Source organism: Meleagris gallopavo, chromosome 5 (genome assembly GCF_905368555.1).
Source record: "Meleagris gallopavo chromosome 5, MGAL_WU_HG_1.1, whole genome shotgun sequence".
In the NCBI taxonomy this organism is placed as follows: Eukaryota; Metazoa; Chordata; class Aves; order Galliformes; family Phasianidae; genus Meleagris; species Meleagris gallopavo.
In genome coordinates this window covers 582,244-595,728 of record NC_139408.1, presented here as the reverse complement: position 1 = coordinate 595,728, position 13,485 = coordinate 582,244, and the positions used below count along the sequence as shown (strand labels likewise).

At 44.0% G+C, this 13,485-nt stretch overlaps 2 protein-coding genes across 4 annotated transcripts in view; both read left to right on the top strand.

The window, feature by feature from the left end:
* Window positions 1-9,712, top strand: part of HIPK3 (homeodomain interacting protein kinase 3) — a 91,346-nt gene extending 81,634 nt beyond the window's left edge. For all 3 annotated transcript variants that reach the window (XM_010710679.4, XM_019615201.3, XM_085223842.1), the window contains exons 11-16: window positions 1-162; window positions 963-1,259; window positions 2,106-2,246; window positions 3,499-3,734; window positions 3,981-4,108; window positions 5,628-9,712. In XM_010710679.4, coding sequence (XP_010708981.1) covers window positions 1-162; window positions 963-1,259; window positions 2,106-2,246; window positions 3,499-3,734; window positions 3,981-4,108; window positions 5,628-6,104 — 1,441 coding nt within the window. In that variant the 3' untranslated portion in view covers window positions 6,105-9,712. The remainder of the gene's footprint in view (window positions 163-962; window positions 1,260-2,105; window positions 2,247-3,498; window positions 3,735-3,980; window positions 4,109-5,627) is intronic.
* A 1,312-nt stretch (window positions 9,713-11,024) lies between these two features.
* KIAA1549L (KIAA1549 like) overlaps window positions 11,025-13,485 on the top strand; it is a 103,926-nt gene continuing 101,465 nt past the window's right edge. Inside the window, 1 exon segment of the mRNA XM_085223840.1 lies at window positions 11,025-11,829. Coding sequence (XP_085079966.1) covers window positions 11,040-11,829 — 790 coding nt within the window. The 5' untranslated portion in view covers window positions 11,025-11,039.

Here is a 13,485-nt window from a genome sequence, read left to right as displayed (position 1 = left end):
GAAGATGATTACCCAGGGCACTCATTACAACTCAGTGATGCCGCAGCCTCTTTTAACACATCAAATAACCTTTTCTGCCCCACAGCCAATTAGCGTGGGCATTGCACATGTTGTCTGGCCTCAGCCTGCAGCTACCAAGAGGAATAAACTGTGTCAGAACAGGTTGGTAGAATTTCTCTAGCATTCAAAGGCAGTATGTCTGTAATTGCTGTTCAGTGGGTAGGGGCTGTGGAAGTGCCTGTTTGTTAGTGGGGGGAAAAATGTCTTTTGGGAAAATTTGTCCTTTCTGCTCTGATTATTCAGTGTTATTTTTGGTAATACAGACTAGATGGAAAAATATTTGCAGTAGCAAGAGATTTTAGTTCCTGTTAATAAGTTTCTGCCTATCATGATAGCAAAGTTGTCTTTATCGCCTTTGGGAAAGTATGAGAATATACTGAGGTAGCTCTAATGAGATATTTCTGAGCTTATATGCATGAGGAAATGCAAGGTTTAGAGAACTAAAAATAAGGAGATACTGAATAATAAGATTGCAGTATGCCTTACGATCACCTTAAGAGCAGTCTTTCTTTCACTGGTGGCCAAAAATACTTCAGCTACTTGCTGAAAAAAATACTATCTCACTGCCATGTAAAGCATTTGTGAAGGTGTGGGTTTTCTCTTTTTTCCCTAACAAAAATAAAGTAAAGGAACGGGATTTTCAGTTTTGTTGCAAAATTTACTCTTAGATCTTGCTTTGGATGCTGTGATGCAGCTTCTAATTAGCATGTTTCTGATTCTTTTTTAATTGATGTCTAAAATTATAAAGCCAAGTATTCATCACTCTGATGAATGTTTTGTGTTTTTCATTTTTTGGAAATTGGTGTTTTAGCCAACTTCTTTTTTCTTTTTCTTAAATAGTACAGTTTTCAGATCCGTTGGCAGAAATTCAGTAAATGTGAAATGGTGTATTTTCTTGACAGGAGCAATGCGTTGCAAAATACCAATATCCAAAATTCAGCCTTTATATCTCCAAAGATAATTAACCTGAAGGCTGTAAAGAGAATAAGCTGTATAGAAGCACAGGACAATCATAACTCGGATGGACGGGAGAGGAACTGCTGCGAGGCGTCGGTCAGGCTGGACCCTGCTTCATCCCTTTCCAACAAGCAGCGACAGGCTATCTTCATTGCGGGCTCCCCCAGCCCTGCAGTCAGTGTCATCACCATCAGCAGCGACACCGATGAAGATGACTTAGGTCAAACACGTTCTCTGAGAGAGTAAGAGTGATCTTTACATCCATGAAGTCCTGCTTGCATCTAGCTGCTTTAATGCATGCAGAAGATAAACAGTGCCCTTTAATCAAGTTGCACTGGAAAGTCAGCTGTGTAGCACGCAAAAAATACTTCAAAAATTCTTACTTGTTAATCTTTTGTAAGACATTTAACAAGGAAACAGGTTGACTGTTTTTTGGTAACAGGCTTTCAAAATAGAGTACTTTCAGGTTCAGCTTTTTTCTTTAATACTGCCACATCTTATATTTGTATTGAAGATTAATCTTCTGGCTTTGTATGACTGATGTCAGTGCTCTACAGTAGCATCTCGTAGATAACATCACAAGATAAGGGTCAGAAACAACTTATGCAGTTTGAAGACGTGTGCCCTTGAGTACAAAAGCAGGGACTGAGCATGGTCTCTGAGAGGATTTTTCTTTATAAAGCTGTAGAAGAAAGATTTTGTTTTAAATAAGGTCCTGAGAGTTTAACGTTTGTTTGAATTTATTTTCCCTTGTTACGAATTTTGAACAGGAGGAACCTCACTTACAGTAAAAACTATACGTACTTGTTTGTAACGAATCAGCGTAAGATTATTTAGTAGATTTCAAAAAACGCATGGTTAGTGTTAATCTGGAATTTCCAGAGGAACTTTCAAGGAGTTTCAAGTCTGATTCGGATGTTCTAAAGAAGAACAACAAAAACAACCAATTGGATATTCATTTAGATTATTTAGGAGATCTTTTCTAAGACTTGAGCTACTTCTATTCCATAGTAACTGCTAGGACAGTGGCATTTAGGAGGAACAAATGAGTGACTGGGTGTTTGTTTGCTTTCTTTTCTGTGTGCTAGGTGCAAAGGTAGCCTTGACTGTGAAGCCTGCCAAAATACTCTGAATATTGACCGTGTCTGTTCTCTAAGCAGTCCTGATAGCACTCTGAGCACGAGCTCCTCGGGGCAGTCCAGTCCATCTCCTTGCAAGAGATCCAACAGGTAAAAGTTGTGGTCTTTTCAGTAAAAAGAAAGATCCTGACAGACTCAGTGGACTCAGTTTATTAAAAAAGGAAAAGAAGTGGTGTTGTCCTGCAGTTACACAGCACAGGCTTTTCCATTATCCTTTTTGCTTCATTGGAAGTTTTCAGAATACCAGATGAATGGAAGTTGCAGGGAAAACACAGAAATGTCATTTCCAACTTACTTTAGAATGAGAACCTTTCAAACTGACAAAATTAAGTAAAGCAAAGTAGGATGTTACAGATTTGAAGTTAGCAGGATATCTTGAATTTTTCCTCTCCCATTCTCATAATGTGAGCTGTGATGACGCTGGTGCCTTTTTCTGCTACCAAGCTAAAGCTTGTTCATATGAGCTGCTTCATGTCCAGTTCAAGCCTTCATTTTTGCATATTATTCAAAATACGGTTTTAGAAAAATTTGCACTGTAACTCTGAACTAATTTATTGCGTTCTTGGTAGAGTACCAGGCAGCTTGATGCTAAAGCACAGACTGTGTGACACTTACAGTGCACGGTCCTGGCTCTTGCTGTCCATTTAATTCATGCCTGGCATAGTCCCAGTTGAGGACCATATTTTCTGGTAGTACTTGATAGTAGTTTCTCAGATTGTGTATTACATGCTGTTAGAAGAATAGGGTATGTGGTTCTGGTACCACTGATCTGACTGTGATCATGCCTTTGACAGCTCTTATTGTCTTCACACATTTACCAATACAAATGCATAACTTCAGTGTTAGCAAAGGCTGGTTCCTGGGCTCCACCTCCTGCCCCTTCCAGCTGCTCTCATAGAAGCAGTTTTTGAACAAATGAGTTTGTGCCACCTGATCAGCATTGCGCAGATACCAGAAAAGCTACTGGAAGCTTTTGTGAAGAAATAACCTTCAACCTTTTACTTGGCCTAAAAAATACAATTGTCAGGTGAACTGTAAGTTCAAGCTTACCTTAAAAAAAGAAAAATAAACAAAAAACAATTCAGAAAAGGAGGTGAAAGATGCGTATCTAAATCTTTGTGTAGAAGTTATAGCCTTTCTCTGAACCATTAAATTTGTGGGTGGAGTGAGTCTTAAATGTTCAGCTGCCATCTTGAATGCCCGTACTTGTGTAAGTGAAATGTAACATTCACTTTTCAGTCATTTCATTTATGTAAATGTTGTGTTATTTTAAAAAGTGTCTGTATCATGACAAATAACATTATGTTATTTGTTTTAATGCATTACATTTATTTTTTGGTAGTATGTCAGATGATGAACAGGAAAGTGGATGTGATACAGTGGATGGTTCCCCAACTTCAGACTCTTCAGGACACGACAGCCCGTTTGCTGAAGATAGCTTTGTAGCTAATACCAACAAAAATAAGGAAGCAAGAGCATCAGTTAATTCTGAAACCAAACCAGCTGTTTGCACAGTAGTGGTGCCACCAATGAGTCTTGAAAGCAGGTTACGTCTTGATGAACAGATGGTGAACACAGGTGAGTGAGTGAAGGTGGTTTTTGCTTTCTATATCAGTAGACAAAAGTGGGATGTGAATAATTTATTCAGTAGCCATACTTAGGTAGATTTCCTCTTGTATCTGCTAATCTGCAGTAAATGCTTGAATTAATGTATCGTTTTATTGTTTCCCTCTGTATGCTGAAGCAAATGAAATTTTGTCTTTGAATTGTTAGAAGAGAGTAAAGACAACAAAAGCGTAACGTTGTTCATTTGTATCTTGGAAGATGCTACTTGTCAGCCATTGAAAAACGGTCGGTCTGTCCTGGGAAGGAAAACCCAGTCTTCTGCTGTGGGAAACCGTCAGCAAAAACTGGCATCAGCATTCCATCAGCAACATTTAAACTTCAGCCAGGTATGTGCACTCGCTTATATCACAGAAGAAGTTGTTTGTTTCCAAGCACACTGACTGCCTGCACTTTCAGCTGGAATAAATAGCAAACGCAGATTTTCAACGACTCGATCGCAGAGCTGTTCGAATCTTGAAATGGATTTCAGCTTGCACAAGTCATAAGCACGAGACATTGTGAAAAACATTGGTATATTTATTTTCTACGTCTGAATGCTAAAATGCTTATAGTGTGCAGTAAGGAACTGGAGCTGCCTTTCGGTCTTGTTCTGTTAGCAGTGTGCATGAAAGTACTTGTAGTTTGAGTACATAGAGGCAGAGCTTAGCAGAGCCAGCTCTGCCTTACCCTTGCAGTTAGATAGTGAAGCCAGTGGGAAGTAGCTTGTGATCGTAGTTCTGTCCAGTGTTGGAAGATACCCAAGGCTGATCTAAAAGCTATTTTTGTCATTACCTAGTGATGCATTAAATGTGTCTGTTGTGACTGAGAACAGAAGTTGACCTACAGCCTTAAGTTGAAGCTCTTTTAATTAATTAATTTTAAGCTGTAGCTTCACTTGAGCTTTTGGTAAGATACCTGGATATCTGCATTTAATATAAGAACGGTATCTGTTTGCATAAGTCTGGCAGAGTAACGGAATGTTAAATTGTAAGTCAAATATTAAATGCAAGTATGCTACATGTAGATAAGAGGATTTACCAAGAATGACTTGAATAGTTTAGATTGAAAGAAACATTTGGGTGGCGACGCTATCTTCCTTTCCTCATGATTATGCAGAAGGATTGATTTAATTACTTCTAAGCAAACCTTAATGTGATCAGCGCAGCATTAATTTTTAATCTCTTCAGTGGCTGCAGCTACTCAAGCTCCTAGCAGAAATTGTAGGATATTATGTTCATTACAAAAATTTGTGCTGAGCCTTCCTTCTTTGGTAGATGCTCTATGTAGTTTAAAGTCCATGTCACTTAATGGAAGTAATTGATTTTTAGTCTCTGTCTTTATAACTGTAAATGACTGCCACATCTTCCTGTGATCATAGCCTTAGAGTTCTGTTTGCCTAGTTGTCTCAGAAATTTTCAATCCGTTTATTATTTTTCCTGCTCTCCTCTAAAATTTCTCTCCTATTTGTCCTCTTTGTGCCTCATTATGGTGCCCAAACTGAATGCAGCACTTCCAATTGATGCCAAGCCAGTGCTGAGTAGAGTGGAATAAGCACCTTGCTCATGTGATACATGGTATTTCTGTTAAAACAGCCCAGCATGGCATATTATCTTCTTTTTTTTTTTTTTTTTTTTTTTTGCAAGAGCATTAAAATAACTTGTGTTCTGTTTATCATCTCTTACTGTCAGATTTCCTGTCTGTGCTACTATCTAAATAGCTAATACGTTATTTTTGTTTAAGCATTTAATTATTCCTGTCTCCGTTTCTCTCGATTTTGAGTTGATTAGTTTTAGCGCATTATTCCATTTTTCAAACCGTCTTTCAAGTCAGAGGTATTAAGCCTTGTCCCTTTCTGTGTATGGACAGGTGCAGCACTTTGGATCTGCGCCGCAGGAATGGAATGGGAACTACGCTCATCGCAGGCAGCAGGCCTACATCGCCCCGAGCGTCGCCAGTCACGCTTTCTCCCTTCCACAAGGAAGTCCAAACCCCACCACCGTGCACGCACATCTCTCTGCAGGCACCCACCTGGGAGGACAGCCTGCCATCCTTCCGTACCCATCGTCGGCACCCCTTAGTACTGCTGCACCCGTTGCCCACCTCCTCGCTTCACCGTGTACCTCAAGGCCCTTACTGCAACATCCAACGTACAACATGTCTCACCCCAGCGGTATAGTTCACCAAGTTCCCGTTGGCATAAATCCCCGTCTTTTACCTTCCCCAACCATTCATCAGACTCCGTACAAACCAATTTTTCCACCACATTCGTACATTGCAGCATCACCTGCTTACACAGGATTTCCACTGAGTCCGACAAAACTCAGCCAGTACCCGTTTATGTGAGAACTCAAGTAGAGTATATTGAGGAAGCTCAATGATACGGAAGTTTGACTTAAGAAGAAACATGGTATTTATTAAATATTAGCCATGGCACAACAGGAAAATTATTTTTTTGAATCATGTAGACTTGGGTGCAATTTAAACAACTCTGAGCTTTAAAAAAAAAAAAAAAAACAAACTCACTTTTAATGTGTTTTGCACATTTGGTATAACTTGTCTTTGGTCATGTTATCTTCTTATATAGTAACTTTAGACAGGTGACTTACGGGAGCAGAAATCTGGTTTTGCTCCTCCTATTTTTTATAAAATTGCCTTCTAACTAGTGCAAGACACGTCTACATTTGGAAGCCATTCAGTGTACAGAATTAGAGCAACAGATGCACATACGTCAGCAGTACAGCGTAGAAGTAACTTGTTTGTATTACGTACCTTGGTGTTTAAATGTTGAGTCACTTATCTAAGAGTTGGGCTGTTGTTCTTCACATTGCATGTGTCTTTTGCATGGGCAAAGAAGCCTAAACATTGCTCTTAAATGTCGTTGTCCTAATAATCTCAGCTGCATTGTAAACTGTTCCCACACATAGTGCCTTAAATATTTGAGGTTGTTAATGTTATTACTTATATATCAATGTTGAGGACTGCAGCACTTAAAAATTCAGATCTGCTGATTTTTTGATAGCGTATTGCTCATTTTGGGTTTTGTGTGGTATGATTTTAGTATTTGGTGTTTTTTCCTTATCGAGAAGGCAGCACGTTTTGCTGTAGCTGAACTTTGCTGTCTTTTTTTTCCCAGAATGATCTAGCTTCAAGAAAAGACTTTAGTAGTGCTTAAGAAAAGTTGATTCAGTAGCTCTCGAGTAGTGACACGCAGCACAGTATTCCATCCTGTTCAGTGGAACTGCAGTACAATCCAAGTAGTCTGTTTGAAAAGTGTTTGTCTAACTGGGTATAATGGAATGTTAGAGGTGCGGTAGGCATGACTGGCTGGGTAATGAGAGAAAAGCCAAGTGCTCATCGACTCATGATGTGGTTTCACCTTAGCTTGAGCGAACCGTGCAGTATTCAGTAACTAGTAGCAGAATATTTACTGTTGAAGCTTGAAGAGATGTGAGTTCTTTGTGTGCAATCTTTCATTTATGCATGGGAGAGATTTGAGTCTTTCTACATACTAGGATTTGTTTCGGCCTGTTGCGGGTGTTTGCTTATTGAATACATTCCGTCAGGGACGTCAGTTACATGCTTCTGGCATTTTGCTTTTCCTTAGGAGGCGTGTCTTTCTGTTTCTCATTTTGTTCAAATGAAGTTGCTTTTGCAGCACCAAAGACTTAATCATCCATTTCCTATAAAAGGTAGCTACTTTTTCATAGACCTCAAGTATACTGTAGTGTAGAGATGGGTTTTAAAGAAGGTATTAAACTGAGGCTGTGTTTTAGCTTATGGGCAAGTAATAAATTGTATCATTTATCTTGAATGTATCATAGATAAGCTGCTATATAATGATTGCCACTTCAGATAGCTGTGAAATTAGGTGATTAACTAGTTCTTTCTTAGCCTTCTAATTTCTGTACAAGTCTAATTACATGAAATAGAAGCCGGGTTTTGGGTTGTTTTTTTTTTATTTTATTTTATTTCTTTTTATCATGTTTGAAGTGTCGTAACTACTATACTGTAAATGAGGAAAGATGATTGCGTATGTTTTTTTGGGGTGTGTTATTTGCATCAGTATTTTATCTCCATTAACTTTGAGCTCATCACTGCATATAAATGGATGTATTGATGTAACTTAATTTTTTTTTTTTTTTAATGTTTTCATATTGGCATTGTGTAGACACTTAAGAAGCTGCATCTTGCAGGCTTGACTTAACTTTTTTTTAAAACAAAATCTGGAATACAATCTTTGCAATGTTGACTGGAATAAGAGTGCAAAGCATTTGAGTTTAACTCTGTCAATAAGCTAAGAACTGGTAAACTTTTTCTTTACTCCACTAACACAAGCAGTGTTTTATTTAACGAATGTCTGAATGAAATAAATGTGCCTACATTTGATTTATTTTTTAAGTAATAACTAAAATACAACAGTATTAGATCATAAAAAACAAAATACCAGCAGTACATTTTTAATCACACTGAAAATTAAGAAACCTAACTTTTCCCAAAAGTTTCAGTGTTTTTAGTAATCAACTCTATGCATTTTGTACAAGTATAAATGTATATATAAAGTATGCATTAGAAACTAGGAGCATCCTGATTAATTAGAAATCTTATCAACCTATATATGAAGCCTAAATACACCGAGTCGAGAGCATGCTCTAATTGGATACCCACCTTGCCACTTCCAACTTGTGCTGTATGGTCCAGCAGATTGCTTTTTGTTAGCTCCCTCCTGTTGGGAATTGACACTTTTCTGGTGCTTACTCCATTGCAGGCAATGGACACACCACGAATCACCAATGCAAATGGAGTAAATGAATTTTTTATTGTGATAACAAAAAAAAATAATAATAATAAAATAAAATAAAAAACACTGCATTGTTTTTTTCCGGGGCCACGGGGATCGTCACAGGTCTGATGTACTTACTGTGCTTTCTTTTTAACGTGCTTAAGGTTTGAAGCTACCGTGCTTGTTAAATTGACACGATTATCTGTTTGTCAGCAGCACCCTCCCCTACGCAGGACAGAGCTGCTGTAAACGTGCCCCACGTTAGGTCTGCTGCTCTTTCTACTTACGGTAATTTGAGGGATGTCTGCATTTCAGTGGGCATAATTGGGATTCTGCCACAGCTGAAATTCAGCCTGCTGGGTGACTTTTCCCCAGTCCTGCAGCGCATCCCAAGGGCGTGGATTCTTGTGTCCAGGCCCCGCCTGCAGGACAGAAGCGTTAGGCAGAGGGCCCGTTCCTGGAGGAGAACAAAAGTCATCCTCTGAGAAGCGTTTATACGTCTTACTGTTTTATTGCCTTTTTTAAATAAAACACTGCACGACTACAGAACTGCATACCTGCATATTACTTTAATTTGCAAGATTTTGTATGAATTTCTTGTGTTCGGTTTTTAACTTCAGGGTGTTTTATTGGTCAAATATGCTACTGTATTAACTTTTTTTTTTTTTTTGGGTTTTAATTTTTAAACTTTCTGTTTATACTGCTAATTAACTTGGTTTGTGTTAAGCAAAAGTTAAATCACACTGCAAGCTGTAGGAAGACTTGTTCTAGGATTGCCCAGTGATAAAGACTTGATTAATGAGTTTGAACTGTTACTGTTTAACAATTTGTAGACTCGTGGCTTTCTTTTTCTCTTTTTTTCTTCTGTTCTTTTTTTGTTTGTTTGTTTGTTTGCTTTGGATTTCTATGCTACACTAGTTCGCCATGTAGCAATTGCACTGTGCAATATTACAATATGAGGACTGGGAAAATTTTTTATGGATGTAATGTCTCTTACAGTTTGCGATAGTAATTCTTTCTAGTTCTCAGTGATTTAAATGTGACCAAGCCTTCTGTACTTTGTCACAAAAAGCGGGTTTTCCAGGTGACTATTTTGGTGAGTGTCAAAATAAGAATTTATGGTGTATTACTGTCGAGATTCACTTTGAATTAAAATATATATTGCAGCAAATGCGTTTTGGTGACTTTGATTTCCTTGTTGTGTTACGTCAGGGCTGTGGGCTGAGGTAAAGGCAATGGAAATTCACCTGTGGGGCTCCAGCTCTTAAATTCCAGTGTAGTCGTTCAGCCAAGCTTCTCCATTTCTGAACGCTGCAGGGCTGGCCTTGGCCAGGGGTACCGTGCTTGCCACGGAGCCTGCCACTGTGTGTTGCTGTTAGCCATCTTCTGTACGTGCCAAGTGGTCAGACCATCTGAGAAAGCTCCTTCCTGCAGCACCGCTCCTTGGAACGTGCGAAAACACAGCTCTGCCCAAATAGTGGATGCGTGCATTGCTTTGAAAGCTCCTTCCTTTTCGTTCCTTGTGTTCCGATGTGCATACCGTGTAACTTTAAATGCGTACTGCCACTGGTTTTGTACCTCGCGTTTCTCACAGAAAGTGAGGCCATAGTCCTGGTGTACTTTCCATTCTTCGTTGTGGAAACAGCAAACGAGGAAGGTCTGCATGTGAAGTCCTTACTGTTCTTGGTTTTACGGCAGTGTCCAGCTGTCCCTGTGCGCTCTCCTGTCGGGTGGAGGAACGGGAAGGCAATTAGGAATAAGTAATCTTCCTCTCAACTGAGGGTAACTCAGCCACCACTGGTTCCAAGCGTGGGGAGCATTTTTCCTGCCACTAACTGCACAGGACAAATCTATGCTGGTCTTGCAATAGCATTCATTCAACGAAAATGTTTTCAGAGCCGATGAAGGTTGTCACACGCTGCAGGAGTGCATGGGACAAGCTGGCTGAGGGCGATGCTTTGTTCTGTCAGTGAATTAGCTTTGGCTTTCAGCTCCAGAGATGGTCAGTCTGTGGGAAGCAACAGAGGAGCTACTGTTCCCTATCACTACAAAGCAGTAAGGCCTGATGACGATGATGGCAAATTTGCATTAACCAGTGCAGCTCAGACATGCAGCGATTTCCACTCCTGTAATGAATTAAGGCAGCATGAGGCAAGGTATGGATACGGTACTAGGCAGAGTTTGTGCTTCCCTTCTGGCCGAACGCCTCACACTCATTCTGCGTGGTTCAGAGCTCTGGGGATGCTGGAGAAACAGCGAGTGGCACTGCGAGCTGTGTGGGCAGCGTCAGAGGAGTCGGATCCGGCTGTGTGGGGAGGCACCGTACAGCGGGGTAAGGCTGGGTGGGGACCCACGTTCTCCCTGCCGTTGGCGAGATGCGTTTTATCTCTCGGTAGAGCAGACTCCAACGGTTCTAAAAGCCTCGGTCTCGGGAACAGCAGGGATCGTTCATCAGTAACGAGGCTGGGTTTTACTTGTCATTGCAGCTACAGTCGTTCATGTCAACCTGCAGCTCAACGAACACTGAGTTCTTGGCCAACGAGGGGAGATCGTCAGCGTCCAGGGATTTATCCACGGCGATTCTGTTACGACAAAAGCGAGAAAGGACGCGAAGGGAACGGGTTTTAGGGGCAGACAACACGCGGGGAGCCGCGACCGCCAGGGGGCACCTTGGCGCCGGGCCGCCCGCTTTGTGTCAGCCGTGGAACTGCCATCTTTTCTTTGTGATAATCGATAGCGATCGTCACGTGCGAAGAGCGGAACGGCACAAACGGGGCGCATGGGCGGCGGGGGCGGCGGGCGCGGCGGGGGGGCGGGCAGCCTTTCCTCTCGCCGGGCTCGCGCGCCGCAGCCCGTGCCGCCTCGCGGTGCTGGGGGGTCCCGGCGGCACCGCCCCGCCGCGCGCTGCCCGCCCCTCGCGTTCGGCAGCGCCGTGCAGCGCCAGCGGCGAGCGGAGCGGAGCGCTGCGTGGACGAAGCTTCTCGCCGCCCGCTCGCGGCCGGAGGGCTCGCGCCGCTGAGGGCAGCGCATCCTGCGGCGTTGGCCGCCGGCACCATGCGGAGCTCCCCGCTCTTCCTTTTCCTCCTTCTCCTCCTCCTCCCCGTGCAGCCCTTGCTCTAGAGCCCGGTGCGGCGGGGATGCTGCGGCGGGCGGCGGGCGGCGGGGCTCACCCCGCGGGGCCCCGCTCCGCTCCCGGCTCCCCGCGCCGGGCCCCGGCCGCCGTGCTGCTGCCTCCGCTGCTGCTGGTCGCCATCGTCGCGCTCGTACCCGGCGCCCGCGCGGAGCGGGGTAAGGAACCGAGGCCGGGCGGGGGATGCCGGCTGGCCGTCCCCGCGGGACCGTCGGGCTGAGGGTCGCGGGAGGGTTTGTGTGTGTGTGTGTGTGTAATGTGTGTGTGTGTATGTAATGTGTGTATGTGTGTGTAATGTGTGTCCGTGTGTCCCTGTACCGCCGCTGACCTCCGTGCGGGCGCGGTTCCCTCGGGCAGCGGCTGTGTGCGCCCGCAGGCGCCGAGCGCGGAGCTGGGCTGTGCTGGAGCGTAGGACGAGGCTGAGCCCCACACGCGGCCGCGTTTAGGGAGAGAAATAGCGTGGTCCGCGCTCGGAGGCTGTCAGCGTGGGGATGTGCGGCGGTGCCGGTTCTGCAGCCGGACCGAGGGGTTTTCTCGCGCTCCGTTCCTCGCTCTCAAGTGCTGCGGGTTGATTTATTTCTGCAAGCCCGACTGCCCTGCGGTCGGAGGGCTGGCTCGTCTTTTACTGTGCTCGACGATTCGGTCTGCGCTTCGTATGAACTCTTTTTCCACGTCTGAATTACGGAACGTCCCTTGCTCGGAGCAGCCGATCCCTCACGGCTGCATTTTAAAGCCCGGCTATCGCCGGCAATGGGGCGCGATCCCTCCTCACGCCTCGCCCGAGGAGCCGACACAGGTGTCGTGGTGTCGTGCCGTCGTTCCTTTGCCGTCTGCGTGCCCGTGTGTAACGCACACTGCTGAGCCCTGTGCCGGCATCCATCGGTGGGAGATCCAAGGCTGTTTGAAAATATCACTGTGGGCATCGCACTGCCTGCAGCTTGGGAAGAAAAGGTGGGGAGCTACGCTGGCGCTGATCACAGCTCACAGCCCACAGTGACAGCACGCATAACAGGCAGAGTGAGAAATGCCACCACCGGCGGCATTGCGTGGGGACAGTGGATGGTCGAGCAGCTGTGCTGAGGTGCTTCATCCCATGCAGTGAACGGGTTTGGGAGCTGCAGCTGAGATTGTATGCAGTGCTGTGTTAGTCCTATCCAGCATTTATTGGTAATTGTGGTGGTGGTGCATAATTTGGGATTCGATCAGCATGAAGAGCTCTGTCCTCCAGAGAGGCAGAGCGCATTGATGCTGTCTCCTGTTGAAATTAGGGGCAAAGTCTATGGCTAGGATTCAACCAAGAGCACTAATTTGGTCTAAGGTTGGTTTCTGTATGTTTGTGTAGGCCAGGCCATGTCATTCTTGATTTCTGTTAAGAAAATGTGATTTCTGTGACTGTTACTGTGATGTGAATGGCTCCTGCAGCAGGTCTACTGGCACGAGGTCTGAGTGGTGTTAAGTGGTGCCTTAAGCAATGGGAAAACATTTGTCCCACAGCGTTTTTCAGACAGCTTTCTCCATGGAAGTATTCCTATATATGGGAAAACGACCTATGTGCAGCATACGGCATCACTGCGAGCGAGGACAAAGTGGAGAACTCAGGGCATGCGGGGTGAAGCCTCACCTGCTGCCAGTGCTTCAGGAGGCAGATCACAGGTTGCACAGCTGTGGTAGCAATGCTTCCCTCGGCCTCAGGGAAAGTCCAACACAAGGGCAGAGATCTCCCTGCCAGGAGCTCCTGGCAGGACGAGGTGTGGGGCTCTGCAGGTTGGCTTTCCCATATTTGCGACTCTGAGCCAGACCTCAGTGCTTTCACC